At 44.3% G+C, this 13,734-nt stretch overlaps 1 protein-coding gene across 1 annotated transcript; it reads left to right on the forward strand.

The window, feature by feature from the left end:
• The first annotated feature begins 2,420 nt into the window (after positions 1-2,420).
• On the forward strand, positions 2,421-13,512 carry LOC122547234 (cadherin EGF LAG seven-pass G-type receptor 2-like). The gene is made up of 2 exons (XM_043685876.1): positions 2,421-9,998; positions 13,447-13,512. Exons 1-2 carry the CDS (start codon positions 6,413-6,415, stop codon positions 13,488-13,490), a joined length of 3,630 nt encoding a protein of 1,209 aa, XP_043541811.1. The 5' UTR covers positions 2,421-6,412; the 3' UTR covers positions 13,491-13,512.
• Positions 13,513-13,734: the final 222 nt, after the last annotated feature.

Raw genomic sequence — 13,734 nt, forward strand, 5'->3', positions numbered from 1 at the left:
TAAATCTTCTGGACTATAACCTGGTGTTGTGTGATTTGTAACAATGAACTCAAATGCATTCTATGCTCACTTTGAACAGAAGGTCAGTGAAATAATGTCAGTTGTCCCATCAGCCTCAGATGCACCTGTACTCACATAAGTCTTATATATCATTCATTATACTCATGTAAGCTTTCTTGAGAGTGAATCCACAGAAAGCGACTGACACAGATGGAGTCCCCAACCATGCACTCAGATCCTGCGAGGACCAGCTGGCAAAAGTATTCACAGCTATCTTTAACCTTGCCTTAATACAATCTGAAGTCCTTACTTGCTTCAAGAAGACCACTATCATCCTGGTGCCAAAGAAAAATCATGCAGTACTGCCCCGTGGCTCTGATCTCCATAATTATGAAGTGTTTCAAGAAGTTCGTCATGGCTCACATCAACATCAGCCCATGAAATTGCCTTGATCCTTTGCAATTTGCCTACCAGTGCAATAGGTCCACATAGATGCAATCTCTCTGACCCTACACTCATCCCTGGAATATCTGGTTAACAGGGATACCTACAACAGGCTCCTACTTATTGACTGCAATTCAGCCTCCAACACGATAACTTCAAACAGATTCATCTCCAAACTCCAAGGCCTAGGTCTTGGCTCCCCCCTCTGTAATTGGATCTTCAAATTCCTGACCAATAGATCACAACACCTCCTCCAACATAAACCTCAACACTGGAGCCCCACAAGGCTCAGCCCCTTTTTATACACCTTATACACTCACTGACTGTCTGACCAAATTCCACCCAACTCCCCATATAAGTTTGCTGACAACATCATCATTGTAGGTCGGATCTCAAACAATGATGAGACAGAATACAGGAAAGAGTTTGAGTGGCATGGTGTAAAGACAACATGTTCTCCATCAATGTCAGCAAAATGAAGGAGCTGATTAGATTACTTACAGTGTGGAAACAGGCCCTTCGGCCCAACAAGTCCACACCGACCCGCCGAAGCGTAACCCACCCATACCGCTACATTTACCCCTTTACCTAACACTACGGGCAATTTAGCATGGCCAATTCACCTGACTTGCACATCTTTGGACAGTGGGAGGAAACCGGAGCCCCCGGAGGAAACCCATGCAGACACGGGGAGAACGTGCAAACTCCACACAGTTAGTCGCCTGAGTCGGGAATTGAACCCGGGTCTCTGGCGCTGCGAGGCAGCAGTGCTAACCACTGTGCCACCGTGCCGCCCACCATTGATCATTGACTTCAGGAAACAGAGTAGAGGGCACGATCCTGTCTGCATCAATGGTGCTGAGGTGGAGATGGTCGAGATTGTCAAGTTCCTGGGAATGATGATCATCAACAATCTGTCCTGGTCCACCCACATCAACCCACCCACAACATCTCTACTTCCTCAGGAGGTTAAGGAAATTTGGCATGTCCACAATGATTCATATCAATTTTTATAGATGCACCATTGAAAGCATCCAATCTGGATGCATCAGAGCTTGGTAAGGCAACTGGTCTTCACACCACTGCAAGCAACTACAGAGAGTTGTGATCACTGGTCAGTCCATCACACAAACCAGCCTTCCATCAATGACTCCATCTGTACTTCCTGCTGCCTGGGAAAGTTACCAAAATATCAAAGACCTCTCCCATCCCTGTTATGATCTCTTCCGTCGGGCAGAAGATATAAAAGTTTGAATACACTTAACGAATAGATTAGAGAACAGCTTCTTCCCCACTGTTATCAGACTTTTGAATGGACCTCTCAAACGCTAATGTTGATTTCTCTTGTTACACCTTGTCTGCGGCTGTAACACTGTGTCCTCCCGTCTGTTCTGCTACCCTGATGCATTTTGTATGGTACGATTTGCCTGTATGGTACGCAAAACGCTTTTCACTGTATCACGGTATACGTATTAACAAAAGTATAACAATTTACTGTATACTTTCATCTTGCATTCGACCTCCCAACATACATCACCTCTCACTTAATGGGATTAAACTCCATCTGGGTTATTTATAAAAAATCTTAACTTGATGTTCATGTTCATTCATTCATGGAACCATGTGGTGTCGCTGGTTTCACTTAAAGTGTCTGGCCATTTAGTGAATTCAGAAGCAAGACACTTGGCAAATTGTGGATGTAATGTGTATTGGTCATATCGCAGTAACAACAGTAATTACAAACCGGGAATGATTTGGAGACCCCGGTGTTGAACTGGGCTGTATAAAGTTAAAAATCATACAACACTAGGTTATAATCAACCACCTGGATTAGTGGTGCTGGAAGAGCACAGCAGTTCAGGCAGCATCCAAGGGGCTTCGAATCGGGCAAAAGCCCTTCATCAGGGTTTCTAGCATCTGCAGTCATTGTTTTTACATTGTATAATCAACCACCTGATGAAGGAGCAGCGCTCGGAAAGCTAGTGCTTCCAATTAAAGCTGTTGGACCATAACCTGGTGTTGTGTGATTTTCAACCACAAATCGGGAACATTGGGAGTTCTGATTTGGAAGCGAATGCATGAAACTCTACACCTCTTGATTTTTGGCTTTTTTCAGGTTCCAGCAATTATTGTAGATGACCTTCTTTGTAAGTGTAATCGACACTCTTATCCCCGGGCTCCACCCAGTAAATACTGCCCTGGCAGCCAAATAAAATCTCGGCGACAGGACAGTTCCATTCAGACACTTTGTTCCGGGACACCTGTGTTGAGAGTGCCCAGGAGCTGACCCCATGGAAGGATATGTAGATCCTACAGATTCCTTTGGTCTGTTGGACGTGAGACCCCCACTAAACCGAGAACTTTTCAGGCCTCGATTTGCACTGCTATTTTTGTATGTGAACAAAAGTCACGAGAGAGTCCGGTGCAAGCCCAGTTTAAAAGCCACACAGGGCTTACTGCTAATTCGTGAAGTCCGGACTTGATTATGCCCAGAACCCCAAGACAATAGAGTTTGCAGCTGTAACATTCCAATCATATGGAGGCTGTGAAGTAGCAGAGTATCTCGTAGTGGCGTCCCCAACTCTGAACTATAAACTCTGGATTGTCCACACCAGGAGCTATTGGCTCTGGAAAGAGTGGATGACTCGGCTCAGGGGATGATGCTAATTAGCTCGGGAGTTCGTCCACTATCTCCTCAATAGGAAAAGTAAAACAATGCCTCCTTGTCTCGCACAGCACCGAAATAAATCGATAAAGCGAAACACACCGCCAACTATGTAAAACAGTAAGACGTTTAGAGTTGTCTGACAATGACCGTGTACGGATTGCATGTCTATGTTGCGTGACTCCATACAGACTGCTTATGCAGTGGTAACCGGAGAGCTCCCATTGTGCGTACAAGTCTTAGGCTAATTACAACACCTCACTGTAGTTGGAATATTTCCCAGTGACAGCATCACATTACTGTAACAACATGAAAAACTGTTCTCGACATTAATGTGTTAACATGAAATTGGGAATGCAGTCTCCCGTCACTTCTCAACGCATTGCAATCCAAATGTTGAGACAAACATATTAACACAGCGAAGGCAGTTCTGTTCATCCTCATGTTTCAACTATCGATTGCTGGTGAATCTTACCGCGCAGCCTAATGAAATATTGCAGGGCCACATCACGCCCCACACAGCCAATTTTCAATGAAAATTTTACACGAGCAAAACCTGTCTCGCAAACTCTCAGATGTCAGAAGAAATAAAAGTTGAGCAGAAAGGAAAGGACACTTGTTCGCAGCCCGCATGATGCACGCCTACATTGGATCAAGTTACTTTGTCCACCATTAATGTTAATAGAGATTGCGGGCTTTAGTCGTTTAGAACGCCGCCTGCAATTTTCACCGAGGGAAAGTTTTCAATGTGTTGTTGTTTGCAATCGGCTATGCAAATAAACGAAAACCAGTTAAAACTGCTATGCAATAGAAATAAAAACCAACATTGGATTTGATAAATGCATCCAAAACTGCAAGGAACAAGAAAGTTAGTTTCCTATGAACATTGCTAACCGAGCGCCACATAAGCAATGAATGGAAAACTGCCCACCGCGGGTAATCGCGTTCAGGTGGCAATGCGATGTAAAAGTGGCGCCCTGGTTAAGCGGGTAAGGTGTGGGAACTCGGAGTCTGTTACCTGGAGATACAGTGAGAGCCTGTGGGTCACCGTTTGAAGTTACCCCGCTCACATGGTGGTTAAGTCAATGAGTGAGGGTTGACAATTTTTGGAGACCGGTAATCAAACAACAGATTCAAATCCATTTTGAGCGAGATTTCAAACTTGGAGGATTCGTTGAGAACAGGCGCGGGGTTTATTTGTCACTCCTGCTGGGATGTGGCTGAATCAGTGTTTATTGCGCACCCTTCATTGCCCTGGAGAAAGTGGCGGTGAGCTGCCTTCTTGAACCGCTGCGGTCTCTGGGACATTTGGGGATACCCACATTGCTGATAGGAAGGATGTTCCAGGATTTTCACCCAGTGACAGTGAAGAAGCAAATGTACAGTTACACATTAAGGTGGTGCATTCTGAACACTTAAAAAAAAACACCACGACCACGGTTTGGGTTACAGTATAAAACCTCTCAGTCATTAAAACACTTCAGAATTGTTTGCATAGGGGCTTCTGATTCTCGGATAATTAGCTCAGCGATTGGAATACTTCCAGAAAGCGGGATGAGATCCTTCAAGTTCCCTATAATCAGCGCTCAGGATCATCCCACTGTCAAGATATGCGTGTTGGCAGCTCCCTGCAGGATCGCTAGCTCGGGTTGGACCGAGACCTTCCCAAAGGGGTGGTCGCTTTCTCTCCCCATCTCTGCCTGTGTCGGTAGATGGAAAGGAACAGTCTCTGGCAGTGACCTGTAGTTGCTCTCCTCTCCAGTCGATTTGCCAATCCCATGTGACTGCCCTGGAGTCTGCAGGAGTTGGAGGTTGATCTGCTGGCAACTGTAGACACAAACATTGATGGGGCGTTAAAACGATGCCTCGTGTATATTGTTTGAATGCTGGAGTTTACTGTTTGGAATTGGGGTGGGCGGGATTGGCGTTTGACAGAAGTGAGGAGGCTGGACAAGGGAAATCTGTAATAAAAACATTCAGTGATACGTTCAGGCGGTGCAGCAGCCTGTTTCACAATGAGCTGTTTCACAAGCGCGATTTCAGAGGTCTCCTGGTTATTTTCCCTGACCGGGTTTCTAACCGCTTGTTTCCAGCAGATGGTGCTGGTATTGAGCAGGTGCCGGCGGAGAGCTGATCTCCTTTCCCTGTAAAACTCCCTCGCCAGATACCGATTGAAACCTGAAAATGTAGCCAGTCCCTCTCCCTGCGCCGATTTGAAACGGGGGAAAATCATATCTTCAGCTCCCGGTCCCACCAAGACAGCGAGATTGGTCAGAACTACAGAGCGAACAAGAGTTTGGACCGTAATTCAGCAGCTTACTCTTGATTGCACCCTCTCCTCACAATGACAATAGCTATCTGAACAGACCTTTAAAATAAGTCTCAAATATTCCAATTGAATAATAATGCCAAACAGAAGAGTTTAGAGGTCCATACAGGTTAGGTCTCCCCTTTGTCACTCTCTGAGTCCTATGGAACTCACTCTGTTTTTGCTAAATAACAAATAGAAAGTGGAGAGAAATTCCCCGGTGGAACGTTTGACAAAAAAAAAAACAAATGAGATCGATGTTAACACGTTCCTGGAAATAAAATCTTTAGGCTGGCGACACAGGTTACGGAGTAAACTGTTCAGGTTTGTTCCCTTTGAACTGCAATTACAGACATCATCTGATTCCAGATTGGCGAGGCGCCGAGGGGAGAGGAGCTCCGAACTGATCCTTTCTGGAGGGTTCACTGCTGAGTGTGTCATCTTACTGCATTGCTCCGGAACCGCACATGGAAAAGTTAGTGGGTGACAATAATTGGTGAATGATAAACGAAGAAAGCGAGCACTTGTGAGGGGGAGAGAGCTTCCAATTGATTCACTGGGAGATGACGTGCCGCAGTGTTCAGCAACTCGCTCGTTAAGAACGAGACCCAAAGGCTGACTTCTCATAGAACATAGCAACTTCCCAGCGAAGAGAGGGAGGGAGGGAGGGAGAAACAGCGCAGTATCTCGGCGTGCTCCTAACGGGACCGTAGCGTCTGAAGCAGACTGCAGTGCAACATTCGGGGAAGGACATTGCTCTTTTAAGCCTCATTGTGTTCTGCCGGCTGCCTTTTTTGTTCCCGAGCAGGTTTATGCTAATCGAGAGCCATTTTGTGCGGTCGCTTTTAAATTAGCCCCGGGTGGGGGCGAGAGAGGACCTTTGGTGACAATGTGCCGGCCAGAAGAGCTTGCAGAGGGGCGGAATGGGCAGAAGCAGCAGCTGAACTGAGTGTTTGTGGGGGAAGGAGGTGAGTTTGGATGGAGCAGCGGTGGAGATGGCACGGAGTTGCATTGAAGCGAGTGCACTGAGCTGCACTCTGCTGCTGCTGCTGCTGTTGAACAGCGCCGGCTCCCGGAGTTTCACCGTGCACCTCTCGGAGCGGGCAGCCCCGGGCACCTTACTGCTCCATCTCCCCTCGGCCGGGGGCACCTGCTCGATCCAGCGGATCTCCGCGCCTCCCTTCGCCCGCGGCTACCTGGAGGTGGACCGGACCGCGGGAAGCGTGCGACTCTCCCGGCGCCTGCCGTGCCGACAACTGCCCGCTAATCCTTTCCCCGTCCGGCTGAGCGGCCGCTGCTCCCGGCCCGGCGGTACCCGCACCGGTACCGGCTGGCTGACCGTCTCCAGCCGCTGGCACATTCACCTTCACGGCGAGGGCTGCCGGCGGAAGGCGGCGGGCGGCGGCGGCGCAGGCGGCGAGCTGGAGGTGCTGCTTTTGTCTAGCGCCGCCCCGCAGGGCTGCCTCCCCGGCGGGGAGCCGCTGCTGCCCCCTGTCGGGGAGCTGCTCCGGCTGCTGCCGCCCCCGTCCCCGGGGGGCTGCCGGCCCTTCTCCTGTCAGCCCGCCGCCGGCGGCCGCTTCGCCCTGAGCCCGGACGGGCGGCTCTTCAACCCGGGGAGGCTGTGCGTGGACCGTGCCGCTGGGGTGCCGGTGCGGCTCCGCTGCCGGGGATGCCCGCCCGGAGGCGAGGGGAGAGCCGGCGGCGTGCTGGAGGACATCCCGGTGGAGGTGAAGCTGGTCTTGAGGACTCTGAGGGAGGAGAGGGCTGGAGGAGGTGTCAGTGCGAGGCGAAAGAGGAATGTGAACACTGGCCCTCAGTTCCAGCCACCCATCTACCAGGTATCGGTGCCAGAGAACATGCCCGCGGGCACTGCAGTCATTGTACTGAAGGCGGTCGACCCTGATGAGGGTGAGGCAGGCAGGCTGGACTATTCCATGGATGCCCTTTTCGACAGCCGGTCCAACAGTTTGTTTATCATCGACCCGCTGACTGGCAGAGTGACCACGGCGGAGACCCTGGACCGGGAGACCAAGGACACGCATGTGTTCCGGGTGACCGCCCTCGACCATGGGCTCCCCCGCCGCACAGCCATGGCGACCCTCACCGTCACCGTCAGCGACACCAATGACCACGACCCGCTGTTCGAGCAGCAGGAGTACAAGGAGAGTGTGAGGGAGAACCTGGAGATCGGCTACGAGGTGCTCACCGTGAGGGCGACGGATGGCGACGCCCCCGCCAATGCCAACATCTTGTACCGGATTCTCAACAACGAAGGGGAGAACGCGGTGTTCGAGATTGACCACCGGTCTGGAGTGTTGAGGACCAGAGGGCCAGTGGACAGAGAGAAGGTGGACTCCTATCAGTTATTAGTGGAGGCAAATGATCAGGGGAGGAACCCTGGCCCACGCAGCTCCACTGCCACGGTGCACATCACAGTGGAGGATGACAATGATAATACCCCTCAGTTCAGTGAGAAACGCTATGTGATTCAAGTTCTCGAAGATGTTGCCCCCAACACACAGGTTCTGCAGGTCACAGCCACTGATAGAGACAAGGGCAACAACGCGTTGGTTCATTACAGCATCATGAGCGGCAATACCCGTGGGCAATTCTACATAGATGCTCAAAGTGGGAGCATTGATGTGGTGAGCCAACTGGACTATGAGACGAGCAAAGAATACACTCTAAGAATCAGGGCTCAGGATGGTGGAAGGCCACCATTGTCGAACATCACTGGACTCGTGACAGTGCAAGTAGTTGATGTGAATGACAATGCACCCATATTTGTCAGCACTCCTTTCCAGTCAACAGTTCTGGAGAATGTGCCAATTGGTTACTCAATTCTTCATGTACAGGCAATCGATGCAGATTCGGGTAACAATTCCCGTTTGGAATACAGGTTAATAAACACATCTCCAGATTTCCCCTTCTCCATCAACAACAACACTGGATGGATTGTGGTTGGTTCAGAATTGGATAGGGAGACAACAGATTTTTACAATTTTGGCGTTGAAGCGAGGGATCAGGGATCACCTCCGATGTCATCCTCAGCTAGTGTCAGCATCACTGTATTGGATGTGAATGATAATAATCCTGAATTTGGACAGAAATTATATCAAATAAGACTGAATGAAGATGCAGCTGTAGGCTCCAGTGTGGTTACTGTGTCAGCAATAGACAGGGATGTCAACAGTGTTGTTACATATCAGATTTCCAGTGGTAATACACGAAATCGCTTTTCAATAACCAGCCAAAGTGGAGGGGGCCTGATAACTCTGGCCTTACCACTGGATTACAAACTGGAGAGGCAATACATATTAACTGTAACAGCCAGTGATGGGACTCGATTTGATACTGTTCAGGTGTTAATTAATGTTACAGATGCAAATACACATAGACCAGTATTTCAGAGTTCCCATTATACAGTTAGTATTAATGAAGACAAGCCTGTTGGTACAACAGTAGTGATTATAAGTGCAACTGATGAAGATACTGGTGAAAATGCCAGAATTACTTATTTCATGGAAGATAGCATACCTCAGTTTCAAATTGAACCTGATTCAGGTGCAGTTACAACACTAATGGACCTTGACTATGAAGACCAAGTATCGTACACATTAGCGATTACAGCAAAAGACAATGGAATTCCTCAGAAGTCTGACACCACATACCTTGAAATTCTAGTTAATGATGTAAATGACAATGCACCTCAGTTCCTGAGAGATCATTACCAGGGTGCAGTTTACGAAGATGTTCCTACCTTTACAAGTGTCCTTCAGATATCTGCCACTGACCGTGATTCAGGATTGAATGGAAGGGTGTTTTACACTTTTCAAGGTGGGGATGATGGAGATGGGGACTTCATTATTGAGACCACCTCTGGAATTGTTAGAACCTTGCGCAGACTCGATAGAGAGAATGTTCAGATGTACAATCTAAAGGCTTTTGCAGTGGACAAAGGTTTTCCTGCAATGAGGACTGCGATAGATGTCCAAGTCACAGTATTGGATGTTAATGACAACCCTCCAGTTTTTGAAAAGGATGAGTTTGATATTTTTGTGGATGAAAACAGTCCAATTGGATTAGTGGTGGCCCGTATTACTGCCACAGACCCAGATGAAGGTACTAATGCACAAATCATGTATCAAATAGTGGAGGGGAATATTCCTGAAATTTTCCAGCTGGATATCTTTTCTGGAGAGTTGACTGCCCTGATGGATTTGGATTATGAAACTAAATCAGAATATGTTATTGTTGTTCAAGCTACATCAGCGCCTCTTGTCAGCAGAGCTACAGTGCATATCCGTCTATTGGATAAAAATGACAATATACCTGTGCTGAAAAATTTTAAGATCATTTTCAACAATTATATCACAAATAAATCCAGCAGTTTTCCCACTGGGGTAATTGGCAAAATTCCAGCTTATGATCCAGACATCTCTGATACTCTTCAATACAGCTTTGACCATGGCAATGAGTTAAATCTAATCATTCTCAATCAGACCACAGGGGAATTAAGTTTGAGTCATGCTCTGGACAACAACAGGCCGCTTGAAGCAACCATGAGAGTTTCTGTGTCAGGTAAGGTGACTTGCAGCTTATCTTTGCTTACGCTGTGTCAGAATTTTAACCTGTTTGCAAACTCCCATTACAACCAATGAGTGAATGAGTATATGTTTTGATCTTGTTCATTACCTCCTTGCATTCCTATTGTTTTCAATAATAAATAAATAAGTAAAGTGCCCCCAATTTCAAAGTGCAATTTGAGTGTTTTTAAAAAGAATTTGTAAAACACAATGATAAATTTAAAGGCCCAAATAACTTTTGTTTTTAAAGTTTCTCTTTCCTTGTTGAGGGTGTTTTGGGGATCATAAAGGTTACAAAGGGATTATGTTCTGCATGGTATTTTCATGTTAAGCCATTAAGATACATAATGCTCCTAAATTTTTTTTAAAAAGTAATGGCTTTCCAATGGATATTGTTTTTGTGTGATGATTTTGCCTATATTTTACATTCTGTCAGGGGCACTCACTGCCTAAAATCTCTATTATTCCAGGAATGTTTCTTATTATTGTCAGTGTAATTTGTCAAGTAACTAAAATTTAAACCATTCTGACCAGACCTGAAGCCTAGCTTTAACTTTATTTTCAGTTATGGTGAGAAAAGAATATTGTAGAATATGAGTTTTGCACTGCGAGTTTCATACTGTGCATTATACTTAACTGGAATAAAACATTGGACAAGAGTTGGATTTGATGCTTCTTGGTCAGGTGATCCCAATGATGATGCTGCAGGTCTGTGGAAACTTGTATGTAGGGATCAAGTGCTTAAAAAGATTAATTTGGACAAGATCCTAGGGAAGATCGTTAAATTGGATTTTACTTGAATTTTATGGACCAAAGGAAGAACAATAATTGTGATTTAAATATAAGATTCAATTTTTTGTACTTTTGAATATTAAAATAAGACATTGTAGATTAGATATTAAAGCAAACATTCATCTGTAAATAGCTGATTTTAAACAACTGTGCATTTAAATGGGATATAAAATGAATTCAATTTATTATGATATTGTATTATTTTGTCCTTCATAATTTATTCAGCCCAAATACTATGACCTTTTCATTTATTTCTGTGTAATATTATCCTATGCTTGTTCCTCATACTCTTGCTTCTTGCATGTGAAGTGTTGCCACCTGGGCTTCAATGAAGAGTTTGTTCTGTGTGTGAACTTTCCTTTGGATCAATTGAGCTTTCCTTTTGTATAAATCATACAGCTGTGGGCTTTGTCCTTCTAATCTTGGGTTGGTATGGGGATTATCTTTTGTGGTATATGGCTGAACTACAGGTCAGTAGCTGGGTACTGCAAACTGATGACTTCAGCATGGTAGTTATTAAAATGAGTGGAGTGGCAGTGCTGAGTGGCAAACCAAAGCTGAATGGCACATTTTACCTTGCATACAAAAGACATACACTCAGATTCTTCTCAAGTGGGAAGTGATCAATTGTTTTATTGAGTGTCTTTTTTTAACAAGTTCATATTTGAGTGAAACAATATCAGGCATATGAGTGCCTGGGTATTAGCAGATGACATTAGTTTCCTGTTATTATCATGTAAAGGTTTTATGTCATTATAAATACTGCACAATGTAATCATTTTTATTGGAATTCTGTTGTTTTCTATAAGCTCAGGTGAATGAATTACTACACAAGTTAGAGTAAATCTGCATTTTCCTCTGAAATGAAGGGTATCTGTATGCATGTAGTAAGTTTTTTTAAATAATAGAGATACTGTGTTGCACTTTCTTCTGATCAAAACCATTTGATCCACATTTGCAATTAGATTTCTGTGGAAATAACTGGTAAATCCAGATTACTGAAAATCATTTTGCAAAAAAAGTACGATTTGACATTTTAAGCGCAATACCTCAAACAAAGCCTTTTCTGTCATTTAATAGCTATGCAGATTTGGTGATGACCCCATGGAGATAATTATAGTTGAAGTCTTTGATGCTCTAATGAGTTTGTGTTTGATCTTGCGTACTGAGCGTATTGATTATTCACTAAATTATTAAGATGCAAGTCGTAAGGGCTTTTGTTATGCAATAGTAGTATCCCTTGCTTCTGAACTAACAGACCCAGGTTCAAGTCCCACCTGTTCCAGAGGTGTGTAATAATATCACTGAACAGGCTAATTTGAAAATATCCACAACAACTTGTTTTGTCCTCTTATTGGTACTTAGTGCCATTGAATCCGTATTAGAAATAATGCATTGTGACTTCACTGAGAATTCATTCTTAATAATTGGCAGTTCAGTTTATTTACATGCATAATTGGATGGTGAACATCCATTAAAACTTTATGTATGCTGCAAAGAATTTTGCTCTATTTAGAGATTTTAATAATTGACGTCTCCAAAAATATGGACAAATGCAGCTTTAAAAAGTAAAACAATGTTTTACTTTCGAATTTCTGCAGTAACTGCCATGAAAGTTACCATTGTCTTGTTCTCTAAAATGTTTTAAACTCATTAAAGGAAGCAACAAGTCCCTCCCCCTTCTATTTGTGCAAACATGGATCTTAAAGGAGATCATTTTATATCCTAATGAAATGAGTGGAGAATTGCCCATATTAAAAAAAATGTGTTTGTTTGGCCGGTTATATTTATAAGTAGAGTTCTCAATGATTGACTGCCAATTTTGACACTGACTTTATAATAATAACCATCACCTAGCGATCAGTACTAGGTCACTAAGTGTGCAATCTTAGCAATCAGCAATATCAACCATGTACTGTATAGCACTAGAATCTGTAAAGTACCAGTTCACTGTCCTTACTTGAGGATATATCTTGAGCATTGAGGAAGTTTTATTTAGATGAATCTGATACTTATCAGAATTTGAATTTTAAAGCTAAAATCCTATAGATGGATGTGATATACTCTACATTTGCATCGAATTAAATGTCCTGCCACCCTTGCTTTGTTATCTTTACATTTAAACCTTTAAAAGCATGATTGGTCAAAGTTGAAAAGTACTGCATGGCATTACCCTCATGTCAGCCATCACTGGACAAAAAGTAGAAAGAGTGCCTTTAGACTAGAAGAAACTATCAGGCTTATATATAATGCATAATATTTAAACTGATTCTCTATTGTCATGTTGTGGTTTTGATTTTCTGGTGCAAATATTGTTAAATAATCCCATAATTACCAGGGGATTTACGAGAAAACAGCTTTATCCAAGCGGTGTCTGCTTTTGGCAGCAGCTGTGTGTAGCTGCTTTCGATGGAAAAACAGTTTGCCTCTTACCTCAAGCACCTGCTGGGGTATCATCGGCACAAAGGGACGCTTGTCTGCCGTTCACTCTTGTTTCACTGGGTAGGCATGCTGATTCCAGAATTGGCAGATGAGTCACTGTGCACAGATCAATGGTGCCTCATTTCAGTGTGATTGGCAGTAATTGTCACTTTTCCCTTTGTGTCAGAGTATGAATACCATTTTGTCACCCTCTATTCTGTTGATTATAGCTAACAAGATGAACTCATTTTATCAAGTTGATGACGAAGGTTGAAAGCAGAAGCTGAATAATGTGCAATAACGGTGGCTGCATTCATGTGAAGTAACAGCAGGGACGACTTTTTGTGTTTAGATTAGCAAAACACTGCTTGTTTGTCAGTTATTAAATCTTATCTTCATTTGTTTATCTATTTATTTTATTTTCTTAGGATAAATTGATCTGCAATTAATCTGCAAATGATTATGGTGGTGGCAAAGAAAACTGAATCCTTTTACACCAGTTTTGGTATTATGCTGTT

Source organism: Chiloscyllium plagiosum, unplaced genomic scaffold (assembly GCF_004010195.1).
Source record: "Chiloscyllium plagiosum isolate BGI_BamShark_2017 unplaced genomic scaffold, ASM401019v2 scaf_3635, whole genome shotgun sequence".
NCBI classification, from domain to species: Eukaryota; Metazoa; Chordata; class Chondrichthyes; order Orectolobiformes; family Hemiscylliidae; genus Chiloscyllium; species Chiloscyllium plagiosum.

What these genes read in the sequence shown, in the direction of transcription:
- LOC122547234 (XM_043685876.1), top strand. Translation starts at nt 6,413, where the DNA reads ATGGCACGGAGTTGCATTGAAGCGAGTGCACTGAGCTGCACTCTGCTG. An exon ending in CATGAGAGTTTCTGTGTCAG is followed by an intron (nt 9,999 to 13,446) that starts GTAAGGTGACTT and finishes TGTTGATTATAG; the next exon opens with CTAACAAGATGAACTCATTT.